The 18,210-nt window shown below is 41.7% G+C and overlaps 1 protein-coding gene across 1 annotated transcript in view; it reads right to left on the bottom strand.

Moving 5' to 3' along the window:
• Positions 1–17,731, bottom strand: part of TBX15 (T-box transcription factor 15) — a 151,469-nt gene extending 133,738 nt beyond the window's left edge. The window contains exon 1 of the mRNA XM_043999560.1: positions 17,329–17,731. Within this exon, the coding sequence (XP_043855495.1) occupies positions 17,329–17,530 (202 nt within the window). The 5' untranslated portion in view covers positions 17,531–17,731. The remainder of the gene's footprint in view (positions 1–17,328) is intronic.
• Between the last annotated feature and the right edge of the window lie 479 nt (positions 17,732–18,210).

Below are 18,210 nucleotides of genomic sequence, written 5' to 3' on the forward strand. Positions count from 1 at the left end.
TTATCAACACTATGAGGTTGATATTATTAACCCCATTTTATAGATGATGAGACTAATGTTCAGGGAGGATAACCCTGGACCACAGTCACACAGTTAAGTATCAGAGAAGGGATACCCACTCAGATCCCCATGCCCAACACCCAGTCCAAGTCCAAAACTCTGTAGACTGCATTACACAATTGCATGGGGGCAATGGAGTAAAGAGTAAGACTGGGGAAGAGATAGTCACCCGGATTGACTGATGAGCTCTGAAAAAAAGAAGAGAATCAAAGCAACCATCCCACACTGAAAGTTGTGGCTATGCTAGCCATACTTGTCTGTCACTTTTCATGGCTGCTTCCTAATCCTTGTGCATTAGAGAGAAGCCACTGTGTAAATCAGGAACTCTTCCCGTGTAAATTCAATCCATGAAAAAGAGATTTCAGCGGCAATTCCAGAGTTTTCTAAAATCAAACATACTTATAATGCATGAATTGCTTGTTGCTGCAACTGATATATTTTTAAGCCATTCCATTTTGAATCAATTTCCCATCAGAAGCAATCTCTGTTGTGAATGAAGAAGAAAGTAGGTACAACAGAGACATTTAATGTTCCTCTGAATTTCAAAGTTACTATGGTTTAGGATAGAGAGATTTTAGATCAAATTCAACAAGTAGCCCAATCCTATTATATGGAAGAACTGCAGAGATTTGGAAAAAAATAAGCACCCCAAATTCAAGAACATCGTTTCTAAAAATTAGACTTCTCAAACTCCTTTCACCCTGGAGTCTTTCCTTAATAGATATAATAGGTATAAACAAAGTGGGACATTAAGGGGCAATGTTCCTAGGGGGATGTTCAAATCCTGGGGTGAAGTTTCCCCTACTATCCTTACCTTCCAATTATTTATACAATAGCAAAAGAATAGCTAAGTAGCAAACTAAGGATTCAATAGTATGTGCTATTAGTCCAGTATTTATTGTACCAGGAAATACTCTGCATCCTCTGACTGTTTATCTGGAATCTTCTTTTTTATTATCAGGTAAGGGAAAATAAGGTGGATTAGAAACCTCATGTTCTTCCAGCATTACTGTGCCCCTGTCTTTGGCTGGTTGTGCTGTCAGTCATCATCAAGATAGAAGTGAATCTATTAAAACAATTGCTGAGGGAGCCTGATGCTAATTGACAGCTTAGCTAGCCAGTAACACTAGTAAAAGGGGGAGGGGTCTTATACTTCTATGCATTACTATGCACCTAGTGGAAGGATGGAAAGGAGACATCCAATATCTCTTTACTTTCCTCTCCAGTACTACCAAACAGGAGATTGATTAAATATCTCACATATAAATTCTCTAACAGTATGAAACAACAAAGGAAGGCCCTCTATCTCCCCAAGTTCAAAATTCATAGATTTGGAAAACTATACAACCAGGAAGGGACATGAGAGGGATATCATCTAGGGATACTGCCCTTCTCGTGGGGTGAAGTTTCTCCTATTCTCCCTACCTTCCAATTGCAAGTCCAATCTTCCCATTTTATAGATAAGACCATTGAGACCCAGTGAAGTTAAAAGACCCACTTGCCCAAGATCAACATCCAGAACCAAGTTTAAAACCTAGGTGTCTGACTCCTGGTTCAAGGCTCTTTCACTTCAGCATACTGCCCACCAACCTCAGGCCCCTCTGAATCTGAATATCAGAGGAAAGACATTCACAGAAAAGATAAATGATTAGGTCTTGTATAAAATGGGGAGAAACTTAAAGGGGGTGTGGCCAAGTCATAAGATCATAGGACCATTCATTTAGAGCATTTGAAGTCATCTGGTCCTCATTTTACAGTTGGGAAAACTGAGGCCCAGGGAAATGAACTGGCCTACCCAGTGGTACACAACTTAGAAGCAACAGAGCCCACATTTGAATACAAATCCTCTAACTACAAATTGAGCACTCCTTGCACAACATCCCAAGTCCAGATGAACTATACAGCATGGGGCAGCTAGATGGCGCAGTGGATAGAGCACCAGCCCTGGAGACCTGAGTTCAAATCTGGCCTTAGACACTTAACAGTTACTAGCTGTGTGACCCTGGGCAAGTCACTTAACCCCAATTGCCTCACACACAAAATTAAAAAAGAAAAAAGAAAAGAAAAAAAAGGAAGAATTTTGGGGCAGCCAATGGCGCAGTGGACAGAGCACCGGCCCTGGATTTAGGAGTACCTGAGTTCAAATCTGGCCTCAGACACTTAACAATTGCTAGGTATGTGACCCTGGACAAGTCACTTAACCCCAATTGCCTCATGCACAAAATTAAAAAAAAGAAAGAAAGAAAGAATTTTGGGGCAGCTAGGTGGTTCAATGGATAGAGAACTGGCCCTGGATTCAGGAGGACCTGAGTTCAAATCCGACCTCAGACACTTGACACTTACTAGCTGTGTGACCCTGGGCAAGTCACTTAACCCCCATTGCCTGCAAAAAAAACAAACAAAAAAAGAACTATATGGCACCACAAGTGTAGTGTATGAAAGCCAGTTGGTATTGATTCAGCAATCAGGTCTGGGTGGCCGAAGGACAGCCCTCTTTCCACATCTGGACTGGTTTGCCCTGTGTGGGAGATGTGCACCTGGCTAGGATCCAACAAGGAGCTGAGGCTTCTGTCCTTCTCAGAGAAGTCACCTTCCCCGCCTCAATGCCAGGAAATGGCATCAATCCAATGTGGGGCATGAGAATGACAGAAAAATCTTAAGCTTATTTTGGGAACCTCTCTGTTTCCTGAAAAAAAAATTATTTCCAAGAGGAAAGCCCTGAAAACCTGAGGCAGCTAGGACTTTGCAGTTCAAATACAATCAGTTATTGTTCTCTTTGTCATTTTCTGAATTTCTGCTATTTCTCTCAAAAGCTTCCCCCAAGTAGCTTTTTCTCTAACATTCCTTCAGGTTCATCTTCACTTAATTGGGTCCTTGTAATCCTTCTCTTTTTTGTCAAGCTGCTTGTATCTATTCTTTCCTACTAAAGCCTACCTATTAGCACCCATCTGCTGCCTGGTTCATCCTCTGCCCCAAGACAATTTGAGTTCCCGCATGTCATGGTTTTGTCACTTTAAAAGAAAGGGGGGCTCAAAGGTGGATCTTTCTTAATACCTGAGTCATTGAGGGACCTGGGACTTTTCTAAGAATCTGTCATCTCTTTCATCATGTGCAAGCTTCTTGGCTACTTGTTAAGAACCTTAAAAATAGGGTAGAAGAAATATTGGTTATTTCAGTTTTAAAAAATCATTTAGCCAAAATGCATCATTGCTACAATTGAACACCAAGTGGGATCTGAAGCCTCACAAAGCCATGGCGAATGCTTTTCAGTTCCCCAAAAACTTTGTTAAAGTCTCTGTGAAAGAGGGGCAGCTAGGTGGTGCAGTGGATAAAACACTGGCCTTAGAATCAGGAGGACCTGAATTCAAATCCTGCCTCAGACACTTGACACTTACTAGCTGTGTGACCCTGGGCAAGTCACTTAACCCTCATTGCCCCCAAGAAAGGAAAAAGTCTCTGTGAGAAGGGTATTATTATCCCCATTTTATAAACGATGAACCTGAGTCTCAGATTAGCAAAGTGACTTGCCTAGGATTACACAGGAAATATGCCTCAGAGAAGGTAGCTGATGCTCTGGTACTGTTCTCATGATATTCTGGTCATGAAAATTCCAATGAATTACGAGTTCTTAAGATGGAATTTCAGGGACTCCTGTAAGCTTTTAATAGTTTGATACCTATATTTCAATATAATGTGCTTCCTTTGTAATCTTATGTATTTACTTTTATGCATTTAAAAGCATTTTGCCTGTTGACTTGAGAAGGGACCCATGGTCTCTGGAGGTGTACTGGAGCCAGCTTGTATTGGTGACATTACGAATTATTCAGTTTGAATGTTTACTGCTTCAGAAATCAACAAGTCTCGACTTAAGAAAGTGATAGAGGGGCAGCTAGGTGGTGCAGTGGGTAAAGCACTGGCCCTGGATTCAGGAGGACCTGAGTTGAGACACTTGATACTTGCTAGCTGTGTGACCCTGGGCAAGTCACTTAACTCTCATTTCCCTGTCCCCCCCAAAAAAGTGATGGATAAAATTTTGAAAAATACAGATAAACTTAAAAGTGTTTCAGGGACATTCCCCTGGAGTTGGTCCAAAATGCTACATGGCTAAATCTCATACTTTATTCCTGATTTTAATGTATGAACAGTTATCCTGATGGTGAGACAAATAACTCACATTTATGTAGCACTTCTAAAATCCTGCTGTAAAGTCTCATCATGGAACAGATGGAACCCAGAGTCTCTAAGGTAAGTCTCTTCTAGTAAATCATAAATTCTGACAGGTGAGAAGGCTTCACACAATCTCAGAAACAGAAAATGTGGTTTTCAAGGACTGTCCTACCTAAGTACAAGGAGGTTTATAACAAATAGGCTAACTATTATGTAAGGAAATCTTTGGCAATGACATCCCATTTAAAACTGAGGATTCTAATTTTAAAGGACTCAGATCTAGAATGAACTTGGGTAGACACATAGCATTTTTACTGCTACAAAGCACATTATATTCATCTTAGTTAACCACATAACAATTCCAAGAAATAGATAGTACAAAAGGACTTCAGCAGGCTAGAACATTCAGGCCAAATGTAAAAAAGATGAAACAATAGAAATAAATATTCAAAAAATCAACTTAAAAAAGACAAGATGGTGGGGGGGGGGAGGATGGACCACTGATATAGAGCTATAAGAAAGGTATCTTAAAGGCCCAGAGAAGTTAAATAATTTGCCCAGGATTACATAGGTAGCAAGCCAGAGATAGATCCAAGATCCGAACTCAGGTTGTTGGTCTTTCTTCTATACCACATTGACTCCTATCTAGATGGAATTTCTTAGAAAGATTTGGGAGGGAGGGCAATTAGTTGATTTTAAGTTCATTGATAAATCAACCGTGTGATATAGAAGCCAAAAATTACCGCAAAATGAGTTTTCGTTCAAAGAAGTATAGCAACCAAAACTAGGGGATCAACTATCCCACTATGTTCTGTCCTAGTGAGACAACATCTAAAATGTTGTGTTCAGTTCTAGCTATACCATTTTAGGGAAGATACTGATAAACCACAGTGTATTACCAGGAGGACATCCAGGATGGTGTAGTGACTTGAGATCATTCTATATGAAAATCGGTTGAAGGGACTGAATCATTTACCCTGGAGAAGAAACATTTTCAACGTAATAGATATATTTGAGTATTTTAAGAATTCTCATGGGAAATATGGGTTAGACTTGCTCTGCTTATCCCCAGAGTACAGAACTAGGCACAAGGAATGAAGCCATAAAAGAAGCCAATTTTGGTTTGATATAAAGGAAAACTTCTGAACGATTAGAGTTATACCAAAGTGAATTGAGTTACTGAAATAGGTAGTGAATTTCCCCTCCTTAGAGTTCTCTAAGCAAAGACTTGAATAATCATTTGTTAGGGATGTTGTAGGAAAAAGAAAGAAGGAAGGAAGGAGGGAAGGAGGGAGTGAGGGAGGGAGTGAGGGAGGAAAGAAAGAAAGAAAGAAAGAAAGAAAGAAAGAAAGAAAGAAAGAAAGAAAGAAAGAAAGAAAGAAAGAAAGAAAGAAAGAATTTTTATTCAGGGATGGGTTGTATAGATGACCACTGAGGTTCCCTCCCACTTTCTGGGATTCTGTTACATATTATTAACTGGATTTTGCTGATGATGAAACTGATGTTTTGAAAGATGAATGACTTGTCCAAGGTCACACAGATTGGACTCAAGTTTACGTCTTCTAACATCAGTGTTCTTTCCATTACACTACAGTGCCAATAAGTCCAATGTGTTGTAATAGGTTTCACTGAGTATATTACAAAACGTTACCATTTGGTTGCATGCCACTAAAGGTATGTGGTTGCTACTAAAATTTAAGAGCTCTATTCTTTGTTCACATAAGCAACTAAGCATGGCAAAGGTTTCAGAATAAAGGCACTATTGGGTTTCAGATTTAGCTGTCCATAAGGAATTAGACTCTCACAAGATAGAAACATGAGGAATCACTCCTACGTGCTGGTTGGGCACATCTTTCTTTGTGGTGATTGGCTCTGACACCACCTCAAGTTCAGCAGCTATGAATAGTGGCTTGAATGCTGTGCAGACTTCTGATCTATCTTGTTGACAAGCATTTTGCCTGTCCCCAAGTCATGCTTTTAGCATCCTAACAACATTGCCAAATCAAGATCTCGGCTTAGCAGGCATGACATGAAAAATAGGAACTAATACTTTCTGTCATGTTAAAGTCTGATTTTGTGACAATTAATTGTCGCCCTCAATAGGCAGGATGGAGAACTCAGAGGCAGGAAGTCCTGAGTGCAATCCTGCTTCTCACACAGTTTATCTGTAAAGTAAGGGTTGGGGATTTGGGCAGCTAGGTGTTGAAGTGGATAGAGCAATGGGTTTGGGGTCAGGAAGACTCCTCTTCCTAATTCAAAACTGGGCTCAGACATTTACTAGCTGTGTGACCCTGGGCAAGTCACTTAACTCTGTCTCAGTTTCTTCATCTGTAAAATGAGCTGGAGAAGGAAATGGCAAACCACTCTAGTTTCTTTGCCAAGAAAACCCAAAATGGAGTCATGAAGAGTTAGACACAACTGAAACAACAACAACAATAAAGGATTCGGGGGATAGATGGTCTCAGAGGTAAATGCCACATCAGATACACAGCTGTAGGCAAATCATTCAACCCTTCAATGGCCAAAACAACTCTCTAAGATGGTAAGATGCAGAGTGGTTGCTCATCTGCCTTGATACAGGTGGTTTCTTTGCAGGGAGTTCCCTCTACCTAGGAAATCAAAGATACAAATCAGTTCCACTGATTCTGCCCACTAAAGGACGAGATGACTATTTTTTTTTTAAATACCAAAGGGCATCTGCATTCCCAATCATGTCCCTTCCAGTCCCCAACACAGTGCATTATGTGATACTGTGGATATAGTGGAAAGAATACCACCGTTTATTAACCCAGTGCCCTTGGGCAGGTCAATCAAATTCTATGAGCCTTCATTTCTTCATCCATAAAATGGGGACACCCTGAACTGTTTAGTGACAGAGGTGAGATCCCAATACAGGTTTCTTGAATTCCAGAGCAATATTCTTTCCCACTAAGTTCTGCTATTCATCTGAGAGCTTATTTTGTGCAGGAAACATTTCTGTTTTTTGGACTATGCTCCATAAACATTTATAGCTACTTTTGTTTATAACTCCCAGTATAGAAGAAAATTCACATTGCTATATTTATTTTGTTTTAAGGCAAAAACAGAGGCCCTGAGAAGTCAAGTCATTTTATTTGGGGCACCAAGAAATGAAAATGCTTAATCAGAATTAAGAGCTCAGTTTAGGACCTAGGTGATACTTAATTCCTTAAACCCCAGTAGCCTTGCCTTTCCCTCACTTCTTTCTAAGTCAGAGGCTGAAGAGGTTTATTTGCTAGAATGATAATCATTCACAAGCCATCTGGGGCTGGACACCGAGGCACTGGGAGATTACAGAACCAGTTTTGTTCTGATTTCAAAATATACTCAGTACCTCAAAGATCTCTGATTTCATGTGGTACAGACAATCCTTCACCCAGTACAGACTGTAACCCTTCCAGAATGTTATAGTCCAAGTGGCAGTGACTAAAAAAAAAATCCCCTGGTGACCAATCCCCTCATCAATGAGCCTTTCCTAATTTATCTAGGTTTGTCCTCTGATAAAAGATGACTTGTCTGTCCCTGAGCCCATGCTTGATCAAAGCCAGTGTGCCTTGGGAGGACCTGTCAGCGACTGAGCTCTGCTGGTACAACCTGGCATAGCCAAAGTCAACTAAACACCCTGATAATACATCAGAAAGGAAAATCCAAAAAGGAAAATGTATTTATTTATTTGAGGGGATTAACAAAGCAAAGCATCCTGGATCAAGCTTTTCTAGAATAGCATTTGTTATTTTCTCAAGTGTACCATCATGCCAACTTCAGGGACTAGGCTGTAATAAACACAATGCCCAGTACACCTTATTCTACTGGGTCATTTAAATGCTTGCTCATATTCCTACAAAGTCACATCTGAACAAGCAAAAATATTAACTACACTAGGAAAACTATTAAGTTTAAATGACATTTTGTTTTTTGAACAGGCTAAATTATGACTATCCTCTGTAATAGGGTTGCTAAGATATCTCCTAACCCTAGATTTACCCATTTGGAAATGTTTAGGGATAAAAAGTTCAGCAAGCAGAGGGATTCCTGGTTTCTAATTGCTCCTAATGTTTGAAGTCAGTTTGATTCTTCTGAAATTTGCTGGGCCTGATGAAAGCAAAATTCAAATCCCCCTCAGGGCTCGAGGTGTAAGATCCTTGGGCCCCTTCTTAGCTGCATTTTTGGTGGAATTTTTTTTTTGTATTCTTTTATGCCTCCCCCCTTTACCTCATAGTCAACAGGCCACAGTAACTGGAGCTTATGAGGGGAATCAGCCATCAGGCAGCACTCTGGTGTCCCTGGTTATTTAAAATGCCACAATCAAGGTTTCTGAACATATGGAATCTGCCTTGAGCTGAAGGGTGTATGCGGTAAGACCTCCCCAGCTTGAGACACATTGCCTGAAGCTGGAAGATGGGGAGCTGAGAGGAGTTAGTTAAGGGATGAAGAGGGAAACTTGAGGCTATAGCTGAAACAGGGCAAAAGAAATCAGGTTTCTGTGGGTAGCCATTCCACCAAGGCCCTCTCTTGATTTCTTGCTTTCTGCCATCTGAGGAAAAAGAAAAATATTCCATGTTCTCTGAAACCAGCTAGCCCAGCACAGGATGAGGAACTGCTGGAGAGGAGAGTTTAAGAAACACGGGATACCCAGCCAAAGGCAAACAGATGAAAGAGAGGTGTAATCTGTGATTTGGGCCCGATTAACTGACTTCTGAAGGTAACTGAAGCTGTCTAATTTTTCCAGGGAACCATTCACAGGAAGGGGGTAAAATCAGAGTTCCTGTCACAGTGAAACCCCATCTGAAATTTGCTGGAAGAGTTGGCTTTCTGAACCTCATATGAGAGGGGGGCAGGTCGGGGGTCAAGTAAGCCACAGGAGGAGGTAAGAGTGAAAACAGGGCTTTATGAGCCCCAGTCTAGGGCTTTAAAAATAAACATCGTATTGTGGGACAGTGTTAAACAGGAAACAAGAGGGATAATGAGGAAAATAATATCATGGCATTCACTTGAGTTCTGTAAGTTTAAACCCCCTGGCCTCTACTAGCTACATTATAACAATCCCTTCATGATTCCTACTTTTCAAAGTGTTGTCATGCATACCATTTCAACTGATCCTCATAGAAGCCTAATATGGTCAATACAAGTGGAGGAGATAAGAAGGAGAAATGCTTCTACAAATTTGTATTATTTCTATGTTCCATTTATCTTAACAAACAAACAAAAACTCAATGAGTTTCCTATTATTTCTGCTATTTATTCTGTTTCCCCAGACCCTCATAACTGTATGATTTACTTGTTGGATGAAAAGTGTGAGATTATTATTCACAGTAAAATTCATCTGCACTTTTTATAATGAATGTCATCATCAAATAAAGAAATCCCCCACCATAGGAATGACCCTTCCCCTAACCTGTGTTTTTCTTCATCCTTTATCCTGTAACATCAGGATCCAATCCAAAGGCTAAACTAGGGGCACAGTTTCAGCCTTGGGGATTTTCTACAATTGTCAAACAAAACCTGGAGGTGACATCCCCAAAGGCCTCCCAAAGTTCAGATGCTCTGTTTGTTAATAAATTAGCTCAGCAAAACTACAGTGCAACTATCTTTCTGTTTCTCTCCATCATTATCTATGTTATAGTATTTTATTCCATATTATCGTAATATAGAGTATTACTGTAACAATACAATAAGCCCTTGGAGAATTTCATGTTTTATTTAAAGTTTGCCTGTCCCTTTCCCCAACCACCCAGCACACAGTATGGACTTAATAAATATGTTCTGAATTGATGAAAAATAAATTTATTAAAATCATAATGGACATAACAAATCCATAGTTATATATATCATGTTATATATACATAGAGTACTTAGACCAAACATTGGGTGTGTCAGCAGTAAAGAATGAGCAATTATAGGGCTTGTTTACAACTGTTAAGTTTGTTATAATGGAAAACTTCTGCTTTGATTAAAATGAAATTTTAATTGAATTTTAAAAGAATGTTTGAATTCCCCACCTCTTACATTTCCTGTGAGGGACTCAGGCTGAGGAATCACTGCTAATAGCGATAACCAAGGCATAAGGTCTTACTTAAATTAACAAATAATTATCCTTCTTAATAGAAGTGTAAACAGAACCCCATTCATGAATTTGCTAATTGCTCTTCCCTGCTGGGACTTCAGCTAGAGTTCAGTCTTTAACTATATGATCTCAGACAGGAACATATAAAATTCTGAACTTAAATCTCACTAGGAAACCTGGAAAAAAAGAAAATTAAAAATGATCAGTGTGGAGGAAAGAGAAAAGAGAAAAAATAATCTTGCTTGTTTCATACTGAATCTAAATTTTCTAAGTTACCGGACACTATGGGGAAATGTCCACCAAACAGCAAAAGGAAAACTTCTGATGAACAAATCCACTAAAAGTTTCCCTTCTGCTAGGCTGTTTTGTTCCTTATGGGAATTAGAAAAGGATAACCACATACAGCCCAGAATCATTATTTAATAGATTATCTAATTGCCTTTCCAGAATTGAAGAGCAAATGCCAATTTGTTCTTCCTCTTATTTTCTGTGAAATGTACAGATTTTAGCATTGGCTTTTGTCATCTGGCCCTGACCTGAGAAGGAGCTAACAGATTTAGGAAGGAATTCTTCTACACCCCAGTGTAAAATATGCCAGATTCTGAAGTCAGTGTCATTTAATTCCACTAGGTACTTTTTGAAATACAGATAATAACTACAGTAGTCGTAGAAAGTTTCCACAGTTAAGAGGGTTTTGTTTGTTTGTTTCTTTGTTTGTTTGTTTGTTTGCTTAAAGAGCCCTTCGACAATCTTGGGGGAGGAAGCTTTTTAAGTACAAAATTTTGCTTTTATCTGATAAAACACTTTATCCTTAGTTGTTTCTGGGTGACTTTTCCCATTAATCTTCTGTCCACACAGTCAAAGTAAAATGAAGAGTGGAGGAAATTATCCAGATAATTAGAGGAAGGTGGGTAGTGGAATACCTATAATTAAGGGGAAGGGGGTGTGTGTGAAGGTGCAGAGACTGAGAAACTCACCTCAGTTCTTTATTTTGTCTATTTACCTTGGGTCAACTTGTTTAATTTTTATTTGTTGATAGATGAAAGGCCCTCTAACCCTTAGGATATCCAATTAGCCATCTCTCAAACACTCCTCAGAGTAATTTTCACATTTTCTTTAGTTAAAATAATTTTAAATTAATTTTGTTTTGATCAATTTTTACAAAATTTCATGACCTTCTTTAAGATCATTGGAAAGGTTTCCCTGGGGCATCTAGAAATTTGAGATTACTTCCACTCTCTTTTAAAATATGGAATTCCTCCTTTGTTCATCTCACTGATTTTTACTTAATAGGAACATGAAATGTGAAATAAGAGAAACCAAGGTGTACCATTTATTGTGTATACCAGTTCCGTGGGTGCTTGTTGCTAGGATCTGTATGCACATCCTCTGGGGACCCTCTGCTGAAGTGTTCGGGAAAGAATTGATCTCTGTTTCTCCCTGAACATTAGGAATTTCCTATCTGAACTCCAAGTAATCAACCTGAGGATCACATAGATATTCGGTCCCGGGGACTTTTAGTGAGATCTCTTACATCCAGTGACGATCTCCTTGGAGGAGGCAGAGAAGAGAGGCCAGGCTTGCACCCAGGAAGAGAATGAAGAGAGGCAGCAATTTATTTATTTGCCCTAAGGCTTTGATGAAATGGAAAACCTTCTGCTAAGCATGTGTGCACCCTTGCCCTTTATACAAGAAGTCTGGGAGGGGGAAGGGGAAGAGAGATTATATTTGAGGAGATCTGACTGGACACTAATTAAAAAAAAAAAAACTGATCACATCCTTCTTTAGAAATGTTATCAGGCAGATTTTTTTTAAAGGGGGAGGGGACAGAGATTCTACAAAGTCTCCCTGTTCCTCCCACAGGCTTTAAACCGCCCTTGAAATTTAAAAGGTAATTTCTCCTGGTGATACTGCCATTGCCATTTTACCAGTAGCGTTTGTTTATAAGACATTATAACATTCAAATTGACGGGCTCAGTCCTCTTTACTTAACAATAATCTTCCCAAAGTGCAGATGGCATAATGCACTTATTATTCCTCCTAAGACATACTCACAGCAGTTACTGCACAGAGCACCACACTACCATACGATTTTTTACATTTATAAATTTGTCTTGACAGTCCCCAGAGAAAGTATCTCACCACTACAACGAGAGAACTAACACCCTCTTAGACAGTCCAGATCAGTCATTGACAATTTCAGACCTCTACTTTAGAAGAGCGGGCTCTCCCCTTCAAGAAGAGGCACTTCCAAAGGACATGACAGAGAGAGCCATATTTCAAAATAGCAAGGAAGCATGTCTTGCTCTGTGTCCGGGCAGAACACACACGTAAAAACTTTCACCCAAGCATACTCTCTCACACTCTCTTTTCCCCGAAAGGATTTTATCTGAGAGACTGAGCCAAAACTAGACACCCAACTCCAGAATCACTGGCGTAGTCAAGTCTGCAGAGACCATACTCTAATACTCTCATAGGGTTGGTCACATCTGGAAAACCCGGGTAATCGTATCTCTCGGGAAGGAAGGAGAATTGTGAAGAGGTCCCTGAGTCTCTTTGAGCTCTTCAGGCTGAGCCACAGAGCTTACAAGGAAGAATTTACTGTATTCAGCGATATTGTTGGTCTCTCTCTCCCGTTGTGGCTGATATTATTAGTTGTATGCTTTCTCACCCAGTTTCAAGCGCTTGGGCGCACACACATTCACAAATCTATAACTACACAGAAATCTAGCCAATCTTTGCTCCGTTACCCAAACATCACCCATAAATAAATAAATAAATAAATAAATAAATGATTGATTTCTTCTCCAGTTGTCCTTAGTTGAAGAGAACAGGGTTTAGAATTAAAACCTGCCTGGTTAAAGTGACTTCATTAATCAGAGAGCATCAAGTCTGGCGTCAAGATTGATATTGAGGGCAGATGTAACCCCAAGCATTTCAGCTAGCTCTTTAGCACGTCCTGGGGGTCCCTGCACCTCCCTGCCCTCTTTTTGGCGTCCAAGGAACCCCGCGGACCAGCGACATTTCGCAAGCGGGCCCAAAGGAACAGGATTTTGCGTCGAGTGAGCGAGATCTCCAAAGCGCTCTGGAAGGCCTGGTAGTCCTCCGAACCTTGAGCCTAGAAATGCTCTCGGCCAGTGTCTACGAGCCGGAGCCGAGAATGTCTGAGTTAATTTAAGTGCGACTTTCGACAGAAAGATCCCGAATGTTTGCGGGGTAAACTTGATGGGATTTGAAGTTAAAACATTCTAGCCAGGGTTAGAAAGCAGAGACTGGAGGGCTACGGGAAAGTCTTTCCAAGGCCTCAACTCGAGAGGCCCCGGGCGCTCTGCGACTGCGGTTTGCGTGGACAAGGAGGGACGGAGGAAGAGGGGGCCCGCATGAAAGCCCCGCGGGTGGCACAATTGGCACAACAGTACTTGACTCTTCTCTCTCAGTGCCCTGGCGTCTAGTTCTCTCGAATCCTGGGGAATTTTGCCTCTTGAAGGTGCACACGTGCTTTGGCCCTGAATCTGAGAAGTGCCTTACTTGCCCCATTGGAAGTTCACTGAAGGTTTCAAGGTCCAAGGTTGTGACCCTGAGCTTTTTTTCTTTATTTCCACTCTGATTAGTTGGAAACTTGACAGAAGAGGTGTTGGGTGCCTCCAAGGCTTTTTGTACTTTTCCTTCCACTGCCCGCCGGCCAATCCTTGGATTTTGCTTCGCTATGATAAACATCCCCGTTATGGGAGCGAGGGGTGAGGGAATTGTTTTTGTTATTTATTATCATCATCATCATCATTATCGTCTCTAGGATTTCGCTTTGCAAGCGATTAAATAAAATCAAGCTCTGATTCCAAGGAGAAAGGGCGGGGGGCGGGGAGAAGATTAGAAGGGAAGAAACCAGTTCTTGGACGAGAAATTATGCTTTGTTTTAAATGGGGCTCTTCTCAGCACTCTTAGGTCTTGTGGATTCTTGTCCCACGGCTAGAACACGGGTATGACCGTTTACTAAAGCTAAATCAAATATAAACGCAAACACCAATTGTCCTAAAACATCATCATCATGCTCCTCCAGCCCCGTCCGACCTTGATTTTATCCCCTGGGAAGGATCTGATAATAGCTCTTGGCGGTGTAAGTCCTCATGAAGTTTCCCCTCTAAATGCGGGAAGGGAAGAAGTAGCAATTACCGATGGGCCAGGGACCCGACCCGCTGATCACAGCTCGGTTGTCTGATTTGGTTACCTTTATTACCCTTTTAAACCTGGTTCTAATTTCTTTTGCTGCTGCTATGGGGAGTAGAGGAGACGGAAGGGAGAAAGACGTGGAAGAGCCCCAGTCCTCCAAGTCCAGAAAAGTACCACCTCCAGTGTTTGCCCCAAGATCGCCTTCCCCGGACGCCTCAGCTCCCGGACTTGTTATTTCTCCTGCTCGCTCTTCTCCCGGCAGCTATCAACGAACTTCCTTCTCTGGCAAAGCTCGATCCCACCTTCAGGAGGGTGGCTCATTTTTCTATCTATCCGCTCCAGAACAAAGGCGGGTGGAACCGTCTTTACGCGGGGATTTATTCATTCTCACGCAGAAGTCTCGGGGAGAGTAGGAGCTTCTCCGTAGGAGGAAAGAGCTACTACTGATTTCTTTTTTAAATGCCGCCTCCTCCCCACTCTTTCCTAAAAGAAATTGTTTCTTGCTTCCTTTAAGTGTTCGTTTTAATTTTTTGGAAGATAGTAAGGTGGAAAATTGGTAGAACTCTACGAAAGTTATCGTTTTCTGGAAGGGGAAGAAAATGAAGGACTAAAGGTTTTCATTTTTATACATATATACATAAATATATATACACATTTACGTATACACGTATATGTGTATGTGTGTACATATATCCACATATATATGCATATATATGTATGTATATATATATATTTTTTTTTTTGCTACGGTTCTTATTTTCAAATATTTACGTTTTTCCAAAACATTACTTCCATTTCCCCCTTCTTAGCTCTATTTTCCTCCTGGCCACCAAACACCCAGACCTTGATCTTATAGCTGAGAAGCAGAGAAGGGAAAATCCAAGAACGTGACTCTGATTAGAACTTGTGCTATCCCATTTTAACAGTGAAACGACAGAAGAGCTAAGCGGAGGAAGATCGGCCTGAAGTTCCCAGCTCTTGAGAAGAATCAAAGAAAAATATTGGTGGCAGGAACGGGAAATAAACTCCCAATTTTGCTGTCGAAGCTACTCCCTTAGTAGGGATGAATATAGGAGGGGAAATGGAACAGGCAGAAACCCCAAACACTGCCTGTTCGAAAGCCTTGCCAGAGCTCTGGTTACTCGAGGGCAAGAGTACTAAAATAGCGCTACAGAGGCAAGATAGTTGAGTGGAACTCACTTTTTGCGACACTTTGAGCCAAAAGACATGGATTCCAGGCCCAGCTCTCTCCTACCTAGATGTACTTGACTTTGGACAAGTCGTTTTACCTCCTTTGTATTTCATTTTCATCATCAGTAAAATGAAGGAGTTGCACAATATGATTTCCAAGGGCTAGAGCTTAACATTCTCTGAGACTTTGAGCACTTGCCCAGGAAGAGAAGCAACACTTAAATCACATTACAAGTGTTCCAAATTCCTGTGCCCGTGAATGCGTAGACGTATTCAGTCGATATAAATCTCCTTTTAATTTTCTTTTCACCGTCTAATAAAAGTAATTCTCCAACACTAAAGCCAAATACCGTAACTTGCAACAAAAACACGAAGAATTCATAAAATCCTGTCTCCAAAGTCCACCCTTTAATCGCATTATTATTAACTTCATGGCCATGGAAATTGAACTGTCACTGCTTAAAAAAAAAAATGTAGCAGACAGCTGCCCCCTTCTCCGAATCTTCCCTTGGCCAAGCTGTTACAAGAAACAAGATTTTCTATTTCTTCCCGCTGTCCTTGCCCTCTGTGAGTTGATGGTATGGGGTATCTCTAGCTCTCCTCTCCCCTTCCCAATTTCTCTAAGCGTGTGTCATCTCCCCCCACAACCAGATCCACGAGATCGCTTTCAGAAATGCTTTAGAAGCTCAGGACTGGAAATGTACTGAAGCAACCAAAAGAGGCTGCAAGTGTGTGTTGTGAGTGCGTCTAAGTTTCTTCTGATAACAGCTGTTCGAACTACGTTGGTTTTTCACAGGCGAAATCTTGGCACTTAGCACAAGAAAGATGTAAGCCTATTTTCTTCAACAATTCTGTTCAAAAACATATAGGGGGTAATTTTGTAATATTTTTGCAGGTATACATGTCTTATATAAATTAATTGTATGCCTCTGTCTACTCAGATAATAAATGTGAATATCTTGATAATATATCCAGGAGTCAAGATAAGGATATGTGAAAAGAATTCACATATAAATATATAGTTACAAATACAGTAATAATGTAATTTTGCTCTCATCGCCAGGAAAACACACACGCAACACAACCTGAGTCCCAGGAAGGTGGGAAGGGGGGGGCGGGAATTGAGCTAAGTTTAAAGCAAGTTGGGGAATCCTAAAAGAAGCAAGATTTTCTTTCTAAGGAAGAACTTATTCACCGGAGCGATCAAAAGAAGAGTTGCTCATTCTTAGGCACCCAGGTCCTGGCACATTTTTCTCAGGATCGATCTGGTCCAGAATTTGGAGTGCACTCCCCAGAAAGGACACCACTTTGCTACTTAATTAGCATGCTTCTGCAGGTTAGTTTCATGATAGAATAGCAGCAACCACATCATACCTCCCTCCAAATAAATATATATGTATATATGTATGTATGTATGTATGTTTTCCAGAGCCTACTGGGGGAAGATTGGATACATTGGTGCAAAAGAAAACAAAACTTTTTTTCTTTTTAAAGAACTATAGAAGAAAAAGTGAAAGAAGAAAATGAAGGACAAAGGAAATGAAAAGAAAAAAAAAGAAAAGTAAGTAAAAGAGAAAAAAAGGAAAGGCCAACCCTCCACTTTCCCGGGTTTACACTCTGCCCCCTGTCCCGGCGCCGCCTGCTACGCACGCCGTACTCACCGGGGTGGGGCTCCAGGCAGTGAGCCGCGTCCTCACTGTCTCCGAGCGGTCCCGCGGGGCTCAGGGACTCCATGGACAGATCCAAACCCTTTTCCTCCCAGTCTCGGAGTTTGCGCTTTTTATTTGTCCCAATCAGGGCTTCTACGGAGAAAGCATGTGCTCGGGAGCTCAAGGCGACTGCAGATCTTCTCCTTTCACTCATCTTAGCCGCCCTGCGCCCTGGACCGCCAGCCCACCCGTAGCCGGCTACAAATCGCGAGCTAAGACGGAGTGGCCGGCAGAGCCTCAGCCGGGAAGAGGCAGCGGCAAAAGCGGGTGGCTAGAACAGCAGCGGCTGCGGCAGTGGGTTTCGGCGCTGGCGGAGGTGGTGGTTTCTCAGAGTCTTCTCTACCCCTCCCCCCACCCCCCCCACAGCCCAGCACCGCCACCCCACTCACTCGGCCTCCAACTCCGGAAAGCGTCCCCCACCGCCCCCGGCAATTAGGAACCTGGGCCCGTAGCGGGGACAGTATTGCTACATGAGCTTGGGCAAGAGGCTGTGGCGCTGGACCCCGGCGGAGCGGAGGCGGCGGCAGCGGCTGCAGTGGTGGAGGCTCCGGGACAGCTGAGCGGTGCTGGCTGGTGTCCCCACCCCTGCCTCTCTACCCCCCCCACCCCCCCTGCAGGCTCAAAGGCTGTTCGGACTGGATTTCATCTTTTTTTAAATTCTCTCTCTCTCTCTCTCTCTCTCTCTCTCTCTCTCTCTCTCTCTCTCTCTCTCTCTCTCTCTCTCTTCTCTCTCTCTCTTCTCTCTCTCTCTCTCTCTCTCTCTCTCTCTCTCTCTCTCTCTCTCTCTCTCTCTCTCTCTCTCTCTCTCTCTCTCTCCCCTCCCCTCCCCTCCCC

Source organism: Dromiciops gliroides, chromosome 4 (assembly GCF_019393635.1).
Source record: "Dromiciops gliroides isolate mDroGli1 chromosome 4, mDroGli1.pri, whole genome shotgun sequence".
Classification (NCBI taxonomy): domain Eukaryota; kingdom Metazoa; phylum Chordata; class Mammalia; order Microbiotheria; family Microbiotheriidae; genus Dromiciops; species Dromiciops gliroides.